Source organism: Alosa alosa, chromosome 24, assembly GCF_017589495.1.
Source record: "Alosa alosa isolate M-15738 ecotype Scorff River chromosome 24, AALO_Geno_1.1, whole genome shotgun sequence".
NCBI lineage: Eukaryota > Metazoa > Chordata > Actinopteri > Clupeiformes > Clupeidae > Alosa > Alosa alosa.
In genome coordinates this window covers 9145082-9164720 of record NC_063212.1, presented here as the reverse complement: position 1 = coordinate 9164720, position 19639 = coordinate 9145082, and the positions used below count along the sequence as shown (strand labels likewise).

At 40.8% G+C, this 19639-nt stretch overlaps 1 protein-coding gene across 4 annotated transcripts in view; it reads right to left on the bottom strand.

Annotated features, from left to right (window-relative positions):
- LOC125289095 (cation channel sperm-associated auxiliary subunit delta-like) overlaps positions 1 to 19639 on the bottom strand; it is a 70344-nt gene that overhangs the window by 40963 nt on the left and 9742 nt on the right. For 3 of the 4 annotated variants that reach the window (XM_048235777.1, XM_048235776.1, XM_048235775.1), the window contains exons 2-4: positions 18843 to 18921; positions 9979 to 10055; positions 5218 to 5287 (exon numbers count right to left, since the gene is read on the bottom strand). In XM_048235777.1, coding sequence (XP_048091734.1) covers positions 5218 to 5287; positions 9979 to 10055; positions 18843 to 18921 — 226 coding nt within the window. The remainder of the gene's footprint in view (positions 1 to 5217; positions 5288 to 9978; positions 10056 to 18842; positions 18922 to 19639) is intronic. The other variant, XM_048235778.1, reaches the window with a different exon arrangement.

The following is a 19639-nucleotide window of genomic DNA, read 5'->3' as shown; positions in this document are numbered from 1 at the left end:
GTGTGTGTGTCTCCCTCCCTTAATGCCCCCCCCGGACATGTTTAGGATTTTGACTGCTAAATGCGTCATTTTAGTGCGGTGTGCGGGTGATAGCGAGAAGTTTTAGAAAAGTCCTGGGCAGCCAAAAATGTTCCGCGACAGCACTCCTTGTCCACTGCGCTCACCCTACCCCACAGAAGCGGGGACATTTTGTGGACATTTTGGGGGGACATTTTGTGGACATTTTCAATTTATTTAAATTTGTCTTAATGGCAAAGGCCACACCCAATCTGCGAGCACTTAATTTTTCTGGGCTTTTCAAAGAACATCTCTAAGGCTCTTTGGTTTGAATTGAATTGTTGGGGGGCCATTAATGCTGAACCCGTAGCCAGATGCTCTCATTGTAGTCTATTTCTCAGCTATAAAAGTAAATACTCACTTTTCTTCTACATCACTCCCACAGTTACCATACAACTCACTCACAATTAACTTTCGAAAAGGACCTACAGTAGGCTACTTGATTGAAGTCACGACCGTTAGTCTCACCGTCAAGAGAGCAGCTGAAGTTATGAGAACCGTCTTTCTGATAAGAGAATGTAGGCTCCTATTAATCATAAGCGTGAAAAGGTCTGTTTGTGATAGCCTATTATAGCTAAGTGGACAGAATTTAGGCTATACATTATATGCCAACATATGCTCATATTTCCTTTAACTATCAGAAAGTTTAAACAGGCCAGACTGTGTTAGCCTAGCTTTCCCATGCAAACATTACATGTAGCCCTCGCTTAACGTTACAAGTCTAGGCTACAATTAACGTTAAGACCATACACCTTGTAGCACATTGGTTTTACTCTATTGCATTACTTACGTTTTTAATAATTTGTCGTTGAATGTTGATGGAGGCTCATCTTTGGGAAATCAGCTCTCTGGATAAAATTGTCAGCCCGGAGCAAGAGTTCTCAGAGTTGGCTGACACGGACGTAAATCAATCAGCAGAAAGAACCGCGATCACAACAGTAGGCTAAATCGCAACAAACTTTTTTTCCCCATGTTAAATTCATTTGGTAATCATGAATTGGTTTCTTTATTTGATGTAGGCTAGGAGAGGAGGATGCATGTTTCACATTAGTGTCAATGTGTCAAAGCAGGCTTTGGATCAGAGGAATTGCTCAAGCTTAACATATGGCATAGGCTACAAAGCGAATTCCACGCATACAAACAGCCGTGATGAAATATAACTAATATCATTTTTTATTGTCACCAGGCCTATAAGTAGGCTATTTATTGTGTAACCTACAAGTGAGCGATGACACCATAGGCTACACTGTGGCGGAGCAAGACCCCATCAGTCCGGATAGCTAAACAATGTAACGTGTGTTCAGAGCGTAGGCTAGCCATATGGGCTGCAGACTTGTCTTTGGGCTTGTAATCACCTGACACATCATGCATATATGTCCTGAATAATGAGAGGCTAAGTCGCGGTTTGATGCACTTAACTTACTCAAGACTTTCAGAAAACAATTTCGAGAGATGGCGTTGGCCGTTTGTGCTTTTACAGTGTGTTAAGTGAATGTGATATTATGTTGAGCGGCGCTGACAATTAAATACACTGTAGGGGAAACACTGAAATCGCATAGAATATGTAGGCCCGTAGGCCTACACACTTGATCGCTATCACATAGATGAAACCACGCTACGGTTCTTACAGTAGCCTAACTGACTCACGTTCATGTTGATCTCTATAACTGTTAATTTTTAGTAGCCTATATTCGAACCTATCCATAACCCTTTTTTGCTATTTGACTCATCATTTCACATACAAAAATATAAATAAAGTCAGACAAGCGAATTAGTAATTATTTAAAAAAAATTATATAATATTTTTTATATAATATTTTTTAAAAATCCATCTCCTGCCAGCAGGGGGTGCTGCAGCACCCTCAGCACCCCCTTCCTCGCCCTTGCTTGCCATTGTATTTACGGAGCTGCAAATAGCTAAGTTGTAGGCTCTCCGTATGAATGGGGTAGCGGTAGCTGTTACGAACACTGGTCAATCATATGATTAAGTAATGCCGACGTTGTTCCGAGATATTTGTGGGAGTTTTATTCAGCGACCACCTGGCTGAGTTTTGGATGCGTGTGGTGTGTGCGTCTCCCTCCCCCTCGCCCTTCAAGCGGGCGGAGTTGCCATCGCAGTGATATCAGAGTTTTAATAATGAGAGACATGTTATATGTAGTTGAATATTAATTTGTGTTAACGTTTATCATGTACCAGACATACTGTGGTGTATGCCTTACTTGTTTAGAGCCGTTTGCTAACGTTATCATTATCAATCCAGTTCAATGGTGGTTCGTCAGCTACCAAACAGAAGTTAATTGTGTGTGCGTCTGGTCTGTCTCACTCAGTGGGACACACGCATCACAGCGATATGAGAGTGCTGCGCTACCTGAAGGAGAGATTTTAAAACTGAGAGATATGTTTTTATACCTTTTGACGTGGATGCCGTTTAGAACAGAAACATTTGACACCACGTTATTTTCCTCTGCTGATTTATGTTCTGTGGTTGACATCTGGCAGCTTTTTTTAGAAAAATATAGACATAGAAAAATCGAAACCATGCAGTCTTAAATTACAAATCAAGCACTTTATTTCAATAGCTAATTTTCAGGCTTATTGTTTTCTTAAATTATTTAAATGTGTTGACAAAGGACATTTTGTGATGACCTGAATTATGTCTTATAATATGTCAGCAAGCAATGCATCATCAAGGCTGTGTTGTAAGATGATGAAAGCATTTTGCACAGTTAACCATATTCAGTGCACCCATCCATAAGTTCAATGTTCCTTTTTTAAATTGAGACTTATAACATTTGTTATCATTTGTGTAATTATGTGTCATTTGTATGATGTAAATTGAGGGAGTAAAATAAAAGCAGTATCGGCTCCAAATATCGGCTCAAGAAAATCGGCAGCCTGTATCGGTCATCGGCTTAGGCTGATGGAAAAAAATCGATATTGGTATCGGCACTAAAAAATCCATATCGGTCGATCCCTAATTCACATGTCGAAGTTTTGCCGAGGAAGGGGTGGGATATGTGTAGACAACGGCCATATTGGCGTTACAAGGATTGCTGTGTCTCCTCATTAGAAAGTCTCTGGTATACCCACTTAAAAAGCATCACCAATCTCAGTATACCCACTTAAAACAGACAAGGATAGGTATTAATATTTGGGGTTGATCACAGTATACCCACTACAGCTAGACTACATCACAGCAATAAGGTGCATACATTTCACCAGTCTTACCTTGTTCAAATACTTGAATGCTAAATGCTAAAAACCAAAAAAGCCAATACAATTCTTAACAATTTCCCATTTATTTATAATGTGCATTGAAAACACAATATAAAACTAAAATATAATAGACACTTCAGTGGAAATACACTGATATTTTAAACAGAAATCATACATCATCATACACACATTTTTCATTCAATTAAACAAGTTTTACTCTTTCCCCTTTTGTTGATAAGAGAAGCCACTTTCACTGCCAGTTTGCGTACATTAAAACAAACACACACGCACAGCACACACACATAGCATGTGAGCAACAACTACATCATATTTACACAATTTTTTCAACAACTATTTTTACAATGGTTTGATTTGGAATGGTCTTTAAAGCCACCGTCTTGCTTCCAATTAAAAAAGCCTGATTCTGATTTGAAGACTGACGATGGGTCATTTGAAAGCGAAAAAATTACGGAAAGGGTAGCAAAACACTAAAGATGGAATATTCCTACCATTTGAAGTCTTTGTATCAGAAGTCATTGAGTGGCCTCTTCCTATTTCCGTGCTGCATCTTGCGGAATACCAGTTTAGGAGAGGTTGTACAGAACCATCTGCTCTAGAATGGGAAATGTCTGGAGAGAAGAAAATGAAACAAGTTTCATTTGCTTGTATTCAGCATGTCGTCTGGCAACTGTAAAACCAGTTATTGTTTTTTTTTTAATCATATAATTTATAATTTAAATCACCAATTTATCTCAATGAAACTCTCCTTGTCCTAACACTTTGAGACAGAATTCATGTGAAGCCCATGAATCAAATAAACTCAGAATAGTGGTTAATAACTTTGCAATGATAGCTCACATTAACTACAAAAACGTAGCGTTAGCTATTAGGCATGTATTCTCATGTTTATGTTAGCAGCTGCCAAACTTTTTCCTCAAGCAAAAAAACTTTATTTACATTTGGTAAGGCGCACTAGCGCATGTAATATTATTAATTTCGGACCCCAAACAAACAGGATGTCCATTTCTCTGCATTTCATATAACACCATTTCAAACACTTCATACATTACCTTACATAAAATCTATCAGCATGCTAACAATGAATAACAATCAAACCTCAACTCAAGTAACCTAACGTTAAGGTAATGTTAACAGTTCACTAAGTCAGTTAACAGTTCACTGCAAGCTTGCTGCTGCTTCGTAATTTAATTGAAAAACAACATATTGGGACAGCAACAAATAAACGTCCCTTTCACATAATGATGATAACCAACACAGAGATTTGTGACTCACCAAGAAACTTCTGTGGAGGATGAAACGCTGCCATCGGTTCTTCACGTTAGAATTCTAGCTGATACTTTCGTTAGCCAAATGTATCGGTTCTTCACGTTAGCTGATACTTCCGTTAGCCAAATGTATCCTTTCTTCACATTAGCAGAGACACATTAGCCAAATGTATTCTTTCCTTTACAGTTCACTGTGTGCTTTAGCTTTCAGGCTTCATAGGTGCATTACTGCCACCAGTTGTTTGGGAATGGAATTGCATCTCTGATCGTCGTTCTCAACAAGTTTGACACTTATTGATGATTGACGGTACAGGGGCCAGTCAGGGGCCAATGAGATTTCAGATGGGGCCCGGCCCCCTGTGGCCCAGCCCCTAGAACCGCCCCTGCCCCCAACAAACACACACACACACAAAATCTTTAAAAAAAGTTTTACTTTAACTCTTTCCCCTTTTGTTGATAAGAGAAACCACCAAAATCGAGGTACATATTGAACCGTGGGTCAAAAGTCTGGATACAAACCGAATTGTGAGTTTGGTGTATTATTACAGCCCTTGTGTGTGTGTGTGTGTGTGTGTGTGTGTGTGTGTGTGTGTGTGTGTGTGTGGCAAGCAGAGTATCAGTGAGTGCCTCAGATATGGTGAAAACTGGCAAACTTACTTCATTCCCATGATATACTAATGGTTCAGATCCATCCATAAATGCAGTATCTGTATAAACGATCATGGTCCTGAAATAATACAAAATAAATATATATATATATATATTGCTGATAATTGGGAATGTTAAGATATTGGATACAAGGATTAGAGATGCGCGGATGGGCTATTATTTCAACCGTAACCGCATAGCAAAACTTATCATCCATCCGCCATCCATCCGCACCAACGTTTTTTGACCAATTTTCAAAACCGCACCTGCCCGCCATCCACTGGTTGTTTTAATGTATATGGTGTTATGATACTGTTGGTCTCTGTTTGTTTGCCTGTCTCTCTTTCTATGTGTTGCAGGGCGGAGTCAGTGCACAGGTGTTGCTAGTCAGCTGCTAGTCAGCTGATCAGGGATCCAGCTATAAAGAGGCTACCTGGCTGGGTTCGGAAATCCCTTCTCTCCAGGAGAATCTGCGTTGCTTTTATTTTGAGAATGCATTTTACATTGTATCCTGACTTACATTACACCTTTATTTTTCCACCATCTTATGGACACTGACTGTAGTTTACGTTTGCCCTACATTATTACTTTAATAAACATTTGTTAACGGTTATCTACGTGTGGTCTCATATGTTAAAATCACCACAAACGAGCCTGGTGGTCTTAACATATTGGGGGCTCTTATCCGGTTTAGCTTTGGGACCTTTTTTCTTTTTGCGGAGTAGGTAAATGCGCAGGTATTGGGCAGGTGAACGTCCCACTAAAGTGGTGTCAAAAGACGCAACCAGGTTGAATTGTGTATTTGCATATTGGATTGGCTACTCCGTTTGGGCTTGAGTGCACCCTAGAAGATCAAATTCGTCGGGAGACTCGCGTGGATATTACTTGTTTGATAAGAGTGTTTTTGTAATTAGTTTTGTTGCGATTAAATACATGGAGAGAGGGAAACTAGTTTGGATTCGCCAGGCTATCTTGTAAACAACTGAAAATTGGTAAGTGCTATCTCAGCATTGTTTGCGGAGACGTTTTTTTTGTTTGTGTTGATGGAGCAGGTAGCCTACCCTGCGATAGATTTTAGACCGTTCTGCGATTTCTGACCATGTTGGGGGGGTTGGCGTGCTAAACCCTGGGCTGAGGACACAGCCGTGGTCTGTCGTCTTGAGGGGCCTAGATAGTCGCTTCCAGCGGTATTGTGATTAAAAATCTCAGTCCTCGGGGGGGGAGCGAGAAGACGCAGGTATAGTTTATTTAGGGGTTGGATGAGTTAGGTGCGGGGAGCTCCTGATCGCTGGTTTGTTTTTGTTTCTGCAGACAATGCTGGTTATGCACAACGCCAAGTGAACGGTAGGCTATGGTTGTTGAAGTTATCAGTCACTAAATGTGGGAACTCTGTGGAGTGTGTAAGACATAATAGCACCTTGGTAAACTTTGTCAGATTTATTGTAGGCTTCGTTGTTTAGTTGCGGGATTAAATGGACGCGGTTGAGAGTTTTTTGGCCGCTCCTACAGCGGAACTTTTAAATTCCCTCTCAAAAGATAATGTTTTTAAGGTGGCAGAGCATTTTCAAATCGAGATAACCTTAAGTAAAACCAGTAAAGTGCATGCACTTAGGACATTTCTGAAAGATAGGCTTGTTGAGCGACAGGTGTTGACTCTCTCTTCGGATACGGAGGAGCCAGCTGCACATTCGAGCCCTCATTTGGTAGCTTCGTGAAGTTGTCTCTTGACACTTCACGTTCCAATGAAGGCCTTACATTTGAACAGCCGTAAGGAGCTGCGGCTATTAGAGTTGGAACAACAGTCTAAAGACCGTGATTTAGATCGTGAAATTGGAACTGGATAAATTTAAGGTACAGCGCGAATTGGAATTACAAAAAGAGGAATATGGGTTGAAGGACAGGGACAAGTACAACTAGTCCGGGCTAAAGTGCAAGCCATTGACTATTTTCCACCCCCTACTTCCAAGAAGGAGCTGATGAGGTTTCTAGGAATGGTGGGGTACTATAGAAACTTCTTGTCCGAACTTTTTCTACAGTTGTGGCTCCGCTAACTAACTTGTTGAAGGGTAAGACTACGTTCGAGTGGTCTTCGGTCTGCCAGAAGGCATTTGATAATGTCAAACTTTTTTGTTGAGCACGCTGCACCGGGTCCTGGCGGCTCCGTGACGAATACTCCTTTCAGATTCAAGTGGATGCCAGCCAGGTCGGTGCTGGGGCAGTTCTATTACAGACAGATGACCAGGGGTGGAGCGACCTGTGTCATATTTCTCTCGCAAATTTAACAAACACCAGGTCAATTATTCAACCATAGAAAAAGAGGCTTTAGCTTTGATTTGGGCTCTTCAATTTTTTTATGTTTATGTGGGAGGGGGTGCTGTTCCAGTTGTGGTCTATTCTGATCATAATCCCCTGACTTTTTTACATTCCTTGCAGAGTCCTAGTCAACACTTGATGCGGTGGGTATTGTTCCTACAGCCCTACAACCTGGAGATTAGGCATATTCGGGGTTGACAATGTGTTGGACACATTGTCTCGCGGGCCCCGCGGTGAGTGATACAGCTGTAACTTGTCTGTCCCTATGTTATGTTCTTCCTACACATGGTAGTGCATTTCCCAGTGGCAGAGTACTGGTGAGGGGTTATGGGTTATACAGAGGATCTCTTTGAGGGTCCCCTGTCTCTTTATGGGGAGGTGTTATGATACTGTTGGTCTCTGTTTGTTTGCCTGTCTCTTTCTATGTGTTGCAGGGCGGAGTCAGTGCACAGGTGTTGGATCTTATGGACACTGACTGTAGTTTACGTTTGCCCTACATTATTACTTTAATAAACATTTGTTAACGGTTATCCAAGTGTGGTCTCATATGTTAAAATCACCACAAACGAGCCTGGTGGTCTTAACAATGGGTGATGCGTTTGATTGGTTCAACCGCCACCCGCCAATTTATTTAAAATATTATATTTCTTCACGCCATCCCGCCCGATCCGCTGGTTTAACTGGTGGAGTCCATGGGCTGTAACTGGGCGAACCGCTGCGATCTCTAAGGATACAAGGATACAAGGAAGTTTATTGTCACATGCATATAGTTACTGGATGTAAGAAATGCAGTGAAATTATGTCTGGTGTCAGCCTATTTGTGCATTTATGGGGTGGGGGGATAAAAAGTGCAGTAGAAGAGGGGTAGATTAGTAGATTAAGTGGCAAGGGCTGCATAAGAAAGGTGGGGGAGGATTGGGATGGGGGGGGGGGGCACCAACAAGGAGCACCCAAGAGCAACAGGGCAAGGAAAAACTCCCCTTACTAAGGAAGAAACCTTGGCAGATCCACGGCTCAAGGGCTAACCCAACTGCCAGGGTCTTGGTGTGTGTGTTGGGGGATGACAAGGGAGATGGGATAGTGTGCTGTGTATGTGGGGAGAGGGCAGTGTGCAATATGTGTGTTGGAGAAGCTTCCCCATGAGACAATGTGCTGTGTATTGGGGGCAGTGTGCTGTAAGTATGTTAGGGATGTGTGTTTGAGAAGCCTCTTGATTAAATAATGTGCTGTGTATGTAGGGGGGGGGGGCAGTGTACTGCAAGTATGGTGAAGGGACTTACTATTGCAAGCAGAGTACTGTATGTATGATGTATGTGAGTGATGAGAGTGCAGATGTGTGTGTGGGCGGAAGGGGAGTGGAGCAGTGACTGTGTGTGTGTGTGTGTGTGTGTGTGGGTAGGTGGGGACAGTGTGCACATATCCTCTACATACTTACAGTATGTAGAGGATATGTGTTGGAGAAGATCCTGAAGATAATGTGCTGTGTATGTAGGGAGGGAGGGGGGGCAGTGTGCAGCAAGTATGTAGAGGAGGCTTACTGTAGCAAGCAGTGTGCTGTATGTATGTGAGGTGATGACAGTGATGATGTAAGTGTGTGTGTTTTTTGTGTGTGTGTTGGGGATGGGGGTGCGAGAAAGGCTAGGCAATAAAGGACATGGGTAGATAGATGGAGGAGAAATCAAAAACAATAAATGGTGATGTGCAAAAGTTGGAGAAAGTCAGATGTGTGTGTGTGTGTGTGTGTGTGTGTTTTGACTTGTGATGAAATAAGAAAATAAATAAAAGGTCTGTAGCATAGGGAGAGGGATGTAAAAGTGCAAAAAGTCATGTAGGTGTGTGTATTGCATTAAAGATCAGCCATTTCTTTCTAAAACAGTCAAAAACCGTAGAGGTTAAGGATGCAGATGGCTTGCCCCCACTGCTAAAAAAAATCTAGAGGAAACACTGGGGGTTCTATAATCAATTGCTATATTTTCAACAGCGCACGGAGAGCTTTACGGTTTCATTCGACCACTTCCAGTTCCCTCATTGGTTCTGAAAAGTATGTCTTTCATATCATTCCATGGGTAGTTAGTTAGCTATCATTGTATGCAAGTAATACATTTCTATGCAATATCTGAATCTGAAAGTTCAATTTGTGTGGCAATCTATTTGATTTCTCAGCAGATGCATAAAAGGGTAATCAAAAAACTGTAAGACTCGTGAAGTTTCCTTTTCTCATTTTGGCTGTATAGCCTAATAAAATGTATTGTTTGTCTGTCCTTAAATAAATAAAAGTGGAAATAAATCCTGACCATGTCAGAACACCGATGCGAAGCGGAGTTGATATGGCAAGCGAATTTAACATGACAGACTAAAGTAGCCTATTCTTGCAGTTGATAAGCAGACGTTTTCCACCATTTTCCGTCATTGGCACTTGCTAATTTCGAGCCTTGGCAACAATGAAATACATCTTACCCCATATAAAGAGCTTTCTGTGTGTTACAATGATCCAAAACAATTGCAGCTTCATTTTTGTAAAACTGCAACAATACCTAAGTGATTACATAGACAGAATATGTTATAAAGATTATCACACAACTAGGGGTAGCACGGTTCATGAAAAAAATCCAAACCGTTCGGTTCGCTAGTCTCGGTTCAGAGCATGTGTGAATTGTACGGTTGACGGTTCATGGCATGTGCAATGCAGCCTCATGCCTAGGGTTGCCACATGCACTGGATTTCCCGAGATTGTTCTCTTTTTTGAGTGACTGTCCCGGATAATTACAAATATTTCCCGGGACACAAATTGTCCCGGTTTTTGGTGAAAATGAACGGTTCTGTTCTTGGTTGTGTTTATCATCCCGTCAGACTAGGACATAAAAGGCATGCTTTTTGTTGATTGTCAGCAAAAATAGAGTTTACATTATTACCTAGCAACTGCCGCGCAGCCACAGACCCAGACCCCACTTTGTAGAACAGTGGGTCCCGGTTAAGTTTGGACGGGTTCCTTCATGAATCACGCACCCCATTTTCTCAGCAGAACAGGATTATTCATGTTTTTCTTTCACCTTTTTCATTTACATTATTAGTATTAGCCACTGTACAACTGTACACTGTAGGCCACTGTACAAACTATTACTATTTAGAATATACAGTGCAGTGCATAAGTTAAGACATTTATATATAATAACATTTATTTATTTACGATACATGATACATTACAAAAAAAAATAATTGATGTCCTATTTTTAACATATTTTTTTTAATTAAGGCATTAAGACAAAAGGCAAAAATATTTTTTTGTTCCTCCCCTTTAGTCAATTTCAGCATGGGTGTCTTAACTTTTGCACAGCACTGTTTAAACTATATAAACTTCTCTTTCATGTCATTACACTGTATTGGTGCTGTGCAAGTCGAATTGAGTGTCTGTCACTTTAATGCCGTGACGGCCCGTGACGCTTGCTTGATTCTCACGGTTTTAAGCTAACTTAGTAGCGTTGTTGTGCATGGTGCATAAGAATATGTGGATGAAATGAATTATGTTTCCCATGTCATTTGGTAAAATAAATGGTCAAAAACTCGAAGAAAATCTATCTTGGATTATAGCAGATAAGTGTACAAGGAAGTTTATTGTCACATGCATGTGAGTGATGAAGATGTGTGTGTGGGCGGGAGGGGAGTGTAGCAGTGACTGTGTGTGTGTGTGTAGTGTGCGTGTGGGTAGGTGGGGGCAGTGTGCTCTTGTATCATATCTATAATTTTGGTGAGCTCTACAGGAATTAGAAACTATCTCAGATGTAAATGGTTGCGTATCCTATTACTCAAATTCAATTAAACCCACCAATAGGCTAGCTAGCTAGTTTCACAGCCTAGGTATGTTAGCAACACAGGGCTTGAAAGCATTGCCTGTATCACAAACAAAAGCGAAACAATGCGTGGAATTTATCTGGGAATAGGCTACTGAAGGTAGGGGCGAGCTATCTCGCTGGCGTGTTTAATTTGGTTCCTTGGTTAACATACTGTAGCCTACGTTTTTTTTGCACAAAAACAGCCTAACAGCATGTTGTAGGCCTACTGTAAAAATTTCACTTAAATTGCAACCGCAATATGCCTGCTTGCCGACGTTCAAACGACAACGAAAAAGATATCAAAGCAACAAGAGGGTTGAGTCTGAATGACACTGAGTTTTAGACACTGAGGCCATCCTTAAAAATATTTTTGTTTGCAGTAACAGCCAAAAAAAAATAAAAAAATGGGTCGGTAGGTAGGTCAATATTTTTTTTTCAAGATTCAAAGTAAAAAAAAAAGTACAATTTTGGTCATGGTGATTACGTGGGAATGAATTTACACAAATGTGCATATCGTGACGTAACTGACTGGGTCTTCAACCCGTGCCTTCAGGCGCACCATTGCAAACCTCATTCTGATGCAGGTTATATAGACCAGCCTTTCTCAAACTTCTTTGACCTGAGGCCGGTCATGGCAGACTTTGGGTCATAAGGCTCATCTACATGTACCCAGAAAGAAGGCTACAATAGCTCTTGGCCAGGTTATATTGAAATTTGACTATACAATACTCAATGCTATACAGTGTATTATACAGTCTCTGCTCTGTTTCTAAGGAAGTTCCAAAAAAAAACAATGTCGTTCTATTAAGTTTTAGTTAAATAAATAAATAGCCTTCCAACAGGTTGAAGGCGAGCTTTGATACCAACGTTATCGATTAGTTTCAGTTTCTCTGCGCAGACGCGCATTGAATGAATGCTCATACCACCACTTAATTGTAGGGCTCCATGTTTAATGACATCGATAGCAGAAACGTTTGTTTTCTTTTTTTCGTCGATCCTTGGTTTCTTTGATCAACTGTGCAGCAAATTATCAGATGAAGCACGGGCCTAATTTCACTCCACGACTCCTTAGGATAGCAGTCTCCATGTTGCGGACCCATATTTTGAGAAATGCTGAATAGACCACAACCAATTTCAATACTCCACACGGTCACCAATTAGACTAGGGGAGAAGGGATGAGAAAAGATCTGGCCACAGTTCTTCCAGAACTTCGTGCCAAGTAAAAGCGTTATCAGTTTGTGTGAATGAAACGAAGTGTAGGCCATAGTGTGACATGCGTAAAACCAATGGTGTAGAGATGACGCCACAGGTTTTTTTTAAGTGAGCCACGTTTGCATGTAGGCAATTTATATTCACAATACTTGGGCCTACTAAAATAAATATTATTTTATTGCGTTTGTATTGGTGTTTAGAGTAAAAAAAAAAATCGGTCGGTATTAACGCAAGTTTACAACCGGCAAGTCGGTCGGACTAAAAGGGGAAAAAAATAAATATTTGGGTCGGTTCTAAATTGACAGGGTCGGTCGGGTTACGGCAAACGAAAATATTTTTAAGGATGGCCTGAGTTTTTGAAGTTTAGAAATATTTTCGTATAACAAAATGGTCATTCTTCAATCTCCTTCACTGACGCCTATATGGAAAAGGCTTAACGTCCCAAAACAACGATCAATGATCATCAAATTTCTCTCTCATATTGCGCCTCATAAGCATCTATAAAAAAGTGTTTTTTCTTTTCTTTTTGAGCACGTCCGAATCCCAGGACATAACGCATTGGACCTTATAATAGGCTCGAGATATAATTCCAAAGGGGGCAGATAGGGGCCACTGCACTTAAAACTTAAAAAGATGAAGTCTCAATCACTTTGGAGGGTCATAGAAACATTTCTTGCTGGCGAGGGAGGGTCACGTCTTTTTTGACTAATGCTCCCAAAACTCCTCCGGTAGCCCCTTAAAGGAATTATCTGGAGTAAAATGCACTTTAGATCAATTTACGGATGATTGGGAGTACATACGTTGAGCTGACATCAAAATCATGTAATTCGGATGTGTTTGGAGAAAGTTTTGATTTTACAATTTTTTTTTTTAAAAAGCATAGTCTAGTATTTCTTTCGAAATTTAAATGAAGTTGTATGGACTGGACTATGTTTTTTTTTTTTTTTTAAAACGGCAACGAAATTGTGAATTTCCAGAGTGTGTTACTCCACACTCTGCAATCGACTTCTACGGACTTTCCCCTAAAGACTCCAGCTGCAACAGCAACATTTCCGGAAAGGTATTGGCTTGATGAAATTCATTCTGGACTCTCTATCCGACCACATAAAGACCTCGGGATACTTCGGTTTGGCTTTAGGGACCCTCTACTCACTACCACGTAAGTGTAATGTTGTTTGGAACTGTAGAAGAGGTATAAAAATAGCGTTTTGTAGCGGCGAAATGACTTGCCCTGGTCACTTCCAGGCTAACGAGTTTTGACTAAAAACGGTAAAATCGAACTTTCTCAAAACACATCTGAATGACATGATTTTGATGTCAACTCAACGTTTGTACTCCCAATCATCCGTAAATTGATCTAAAGTGCATTTTACTCCGGATAATTCCTTTAAATAAATAACGAACAGTCCCTAATTGATTAATAGCCTGTAGGCCTACACCAGCAATTGTTGAACATTGACCTGTACAGGACATTGACAGTAGCCCAGCCTAACAAGCAAATGTTGCAAAAGCCATCAAAAGACGCAATTAATCAGAAATAAATAATGCAATCTGCATCGCTTTATTTAACAAACTGCAAGCAACAAGAGGATTGAGTTCGCTGTGAGGCCAAACCCAGGAGCAGAGCCTATCTGTTAAGGCTGTCGACAGGCTATATGGTAACGAGCTGTGTGTGCCTGGAAAGACGATAGATGACGGCTCTGGTCATCCCATACCCTCCCCCCACTTCCATAGCCTACCATTATGAAGGCCTGCAAGGAGTAGCCTAAAACGACTCGTTGCCGTTTTGGGACATTAAGCTTTTTCACGTTAAGCCCCTCTCCCCCATCCCCTTCTTTCACAAGCAGTGGGGGAGTGCAGGGCACAAAGTAACACTTTTAGGCTTTGCCTAAATATTTCTAAAATCATTTGAGTTTCACTAGTCACATGTTTTAACAAGCAACACTTGTTATTGAACTAATAACAGACGTGTGTCGAAAATTGACTTTATTTTCCATATGGAGAAATAACTATGCAGAGTCTAACCAAGGTCAATCTTGGCAAAAAAAGCCCTCAAACCTGAAAACACATGAGGCAAAAGTGCAAAACATCACAAAACTAACTAAATGTAGCTTAATGTAGCTTATGTCCCAAAACGGCAACAAGTCATTTTACTCCCCGTATGCGCTCATTATAAAGAACGTGTCACCAAACGTCTTATAAACGTCTTGCCATTAGCAACACCTTGCAAAAAATTATAACAATAGGCCTAGGCCTTTATATGGTTCTGCTCCTGCCTAGATTCGAACTCAGAACTGCCTGAAAGTTGCAGACCTGTTCTGGAAATACGTGCATTAACCCACTCGACCGTCAGACAACGCTATCTGCTTCGAGTAGGCCTATTGGGAAGGACTGTAGCCTACACTGCTGCAGTCTTGAGTGACCGAATTCGTTTTCCTTTGTCATATGAATGCTGTCATTTTGTTAACATTACTGTTAAGGAGATGCTGTAGGCAAAGGCTATAGTAAAAAAAATCAGAACTATTCACGAGGTTTCTGGGCAGCATATCTATGTTCTGTTAGCAAGCGAACTTCTCATGACTGCCGACAAAGTAGCCTACTTCCAGCTGACAGCTCTCATTTTAAAACATTACTGAGAGACAGGCAGGCACTGTGCAATCAAGAAATCTTGCCACTGAATCCAAAACTATGTTTAACATTATGTACAAAGCTTATAGGCTACAGTGGACTAGCATGTTGCAGGGGCTGCTAAAAACACAGAGAAACAAACTGAAAACCCGCCAATCACAGCCCTTGCTGGTCCGGTTCGACCGCAGAACGCAACAGCGGACTATGCAGCCCCCAAGCGGCTGCAGTTGTACTTACATTTCACCCAGCTGCGTGAATCACCTTGATGGTGAATGAAGTGTCAATTCTTAACTGGGACCCACTGTACACGCCTGTCCTAGTTGCTCTGTAGGCTAATATAGAAAGGGACAGCATTGAAAGGAGTCCAAAGTGAGTTTGTGTGTCTGGGTCAACGAGTGCATCAGGGCAAATATATAGGTAAGAAACTATAGGAAATGTTTCAACATTGTATTCACCACACACATTATGCACAAGGCCACCAAGGGACAGAGGGAGTACCAAAATGTAGCCAATTTGATTTTCACAAATCAAATAAATGTGGCAACCCTACTCATGCCGGGATGTGACTTCAAACTGTTTTTTTCTCCTTTCGTGCAAAAGCAGAGTTGTGGAGGGTGGAGTAGAAATGGCAAGTGGGAGAGATAACGAAGGCAGCCCGGAGTTGAAGGATGTGCCAGCGTTGCATACGTCTGGTGTGTGGGAATATTTTGGATTTCCTTTTACCTATGATGACAGCGGAAAGAAAACGGTTGATAGAACTGTGACTGTGTGCAAGCACTGTGCAACACATATTCATTATGCTAGTGGCAACACGCAGGCGCGCCTGCAGGTGTACGGCCGTACGCACTGTACATACTATTAGGCTACTCAACAACGAGAGAATTTTCCCCTGTATGTGAATTCACACCAAGTTTGCCTACCATAACTTCCCAACTCTGCACAGTATCCAATTAACTGCATGACAGTAGGCTATTCAGTAAACACATTATTACATTAATACACAGGATTAGATGTTATAATCCCTTGTGCCAAAATCCAAGGTAAAAACACATTCAGAAGCCCCTACTCAAATTAACTTAAAAAAAAAAACATGCTAACCACAAATCTGCCAACCAATGGTCACAAACACAAGACAAATGGCCCATCCAACAGCAGTATATAGTATGCGGCATGTCATTGGGGTTATCAAGTGGGCACCCTCATTCACCGATGTTTCGTTAAATTAGGCCCACGACACCTCATGAAGGCTTAACCGTGAAACCAGCGTCCTGGAGACACTCCCCTCCGTGCTATCACCATATTACCACATTGAAATATCCAATACCCAAAATACTTTTAACCAGCCTAGGTCTAGGTTGGTTAGGTTGGTCCGTCCCGTTGATGCGGACTGAACCATAACCATAAAAACCCTAGCCAACCACCATCAACCTAGGCACAGTCCATCACAAACACAAAAGCTAGTTAGCTTACCTTAGCTTACGCCCCATGTTGCCACCATATTACCACAATAAAATATCCAAATACTCTTAACCAACCTAGGCATGGTCTAGGTTGGTTAGGTTGGTCCGTCCCGTTGATGTGGACTGAACCATAACCCTAAAAAACCCTAACCAACCACCATCGACCTAAGCATGGTCCGTCACAAACACCAAACAAATGAGCCAGTTAGCTTAACATAGCTTGCGCCCCAGGATGGGTAACTTCTCCTTACCCACAACCATTCGCTTGCTCATTCTCCTGCCAAAGACATGTTACTAACCACCTGCCTTAGACCTCGTCCACAAATGCCCAATTCAGACAGCAAGCCAATAGCAGATCTGGCCACAAACCCTCATGCACCAATTTCTATAGGCCTTAATCGTGCACTCCAACCTCGCTTGGCTGCCTCCTCTGCTATTTCAGTGTATTTCGCTCTCTTCAGCTCATTGGCCTCTTCCACTCTGTCTTCCCAAGGAACAGTAAGTTCAATGAAGTAAACTATCTTCTCTGAATCCAACCACAGAATTAAGACAGGTCTTAGTTTAGTACTCACTATGTGGAGGTACCGCCATCTGCTGGCCAAGATCAACCTTCATTTCCCAACCCGCTCCATTTTCCAACAAAGTGTGCATTTATCATCCTCACCAAACCATTGACTTAAGTTCTTGAGAGATGGGAGCACATCATATGTAGCACCTAACATAAATCTGATCCTACCAGCTTCCATGCCCCATAGATCTTTCCATCTAATAATCTTTTTTCCACCCCTTCCCAGTTCACCCACTGCCTTTGTTTTGCCTGCGACACTGCCTTAGTACATCTTACATTCTCCTCCTGTCTATGCATTTTCTCCTCTACCATTTCCCTCTTTTCTCCCGCTGAAGCCTTGCTCCACAAGGGTTTACTTACGTTCACCCCTAGACCCCCCCGCCCATGCTTATCAAAATCAACTTAATGCAGAGCTATGCGCATGCACTCCTTTTGGTTGAGCAGGAGAGAGAATGACAGTGCATGCATGTATCGTTACCAGCACACAATGTTATGCTAAATTACTAACTCAAGACTTCAAGACCATCATGGATATAAAACATTTTTGGTAAACAAGGAAAACAGAAACGATAGAGGCAGCAAAGCTAGAGGAGTAATTTCAGATGGCCAAGAACAAGGTAGGCAAATTTGGTGTGCTTGTCAAAACGTTAGCATTACAGATGGATTATCATGCTAAATGAATGCTTCCTAATGTTAAAGCTCAAACACTGTTTAAAACCATACACTCGGTAAACCAGAACAAAACTAATATGCGTACCATAACATTAATTCCCTCTCGCCAACACTTCGGCACCACTGTCTAGAACTGCATGACGAAACATGAGGACAAATTGTCAAAGCATTGTCCAACAAAGCCTATGTGATCTGTTATTTCAATTGATATTCCATAATATTTCAGCCAATCTCAATGTGCTAGAAAAGGTGCAAACGTTCCTGTAGATGGCAATAACGCATTATACTTTTTCCCAAATAAATTAAAAGCATGTTGAAATCATCAATGTCTTCCCTCTTGCTGTATCAAAATCTCACCGCTTTCCTCAGAGATGGTTTCTAAGATGTGCTTAAAGTCAAGTCAAATTCTTTCCGTTTTTGCATGATTACATGTTATAACTATTTTAAATACTGTAGCTTAAATTGTGGATAATTAAGCTATATCACATGCTGAAGTATGGTATTTCTGGAGTGTTAAAGATTAAAAAAAAAAAAAACAACAACAACAACAACCCTACAGAACCAAAATCTGTGACCCTAAAACCGTGATAGAAACCGAACCGTGGGTTTTGTGAACCGTGCCACCCCAACACACATTTTGTTTTTTTTAATCAGTGCAATACACAGGTACAGTATGTGTCTTAATCAGTGCAATACACAGGTACAGTATGTGTTTTAATCAGTGCAATACACAGGTACAGTATGTGTTTTAATCAGTGCAATACACAGGTACAGTATGTGTCTTAATCATTGTGGACAGTTATTTTTATGTGTATTTATTTTTGTATTCTTTATGTAATGCATGTTTTTTTTTTTAAACTGGACTTTGAGCCTGTAAATAAAGATTATGCAGTGTACACATACAGTATACAATAGGCTCATACATATTCAAAAGTGACAATGATACTTACTGAGTTCCCCTGTTTTACTGATGTTTGCCATCCTACTGGAAGTGCCGCTTCAGGTAAAGCTAACTTACCTGAATAAAAGCTATATTTTAAAAGTGTTAAAAACATGAGTTAGTAAGACATACAAGACAGAAAGACCCATAGACAAATGAAAACGTACTACAGTGGAGCTCAATTTATGATTTGCTATTTGAAAGTAGGGGGTGTCGCGATATACCGGTTTTGTGATCATCGTGATTAAAACTTGATAAAACTTGATACATGGTATTACCATGTAGCACAACAATGGCATTTTTAAATGAACGGCTGTGTAGCAGCCAATAATGTAATAACGGCCAATAACGTAATAATGGCCAATAATGTAATAATGTCCAATAACGTAATAATTTTAATGTAATAAAGCCAATTATGTAATAATTTGCCAATAATGTAATAACTTTCTGAATATAATGTAATAACTTTTTGCCAATGATGTAATAAGTTATTACATTATTGTCTGGGTTAAAAACTTTGAAAATGTAATAACTGCAGGCAATAGAGTACCGAAGTGTGACGTTCCGTTTCCATGACGGCAGTGTCACTGGATCTAAACAAACTGTCGAAGTAGCTTCATAGCATTGAATGTAGACTTGTGGCATCATTTCTAGCTAATAAATTGTTTAAAATATAGACTATAGTCATTTAAACATGTTTTACCTGCTAGACAGCAGCTTAGCCACAAAATACAGATTCCCTGGCAGGTGTAATAGAAAGAAACAAAATTCCAGTGGATATTATATGTCTTATCAAATACTGACGGC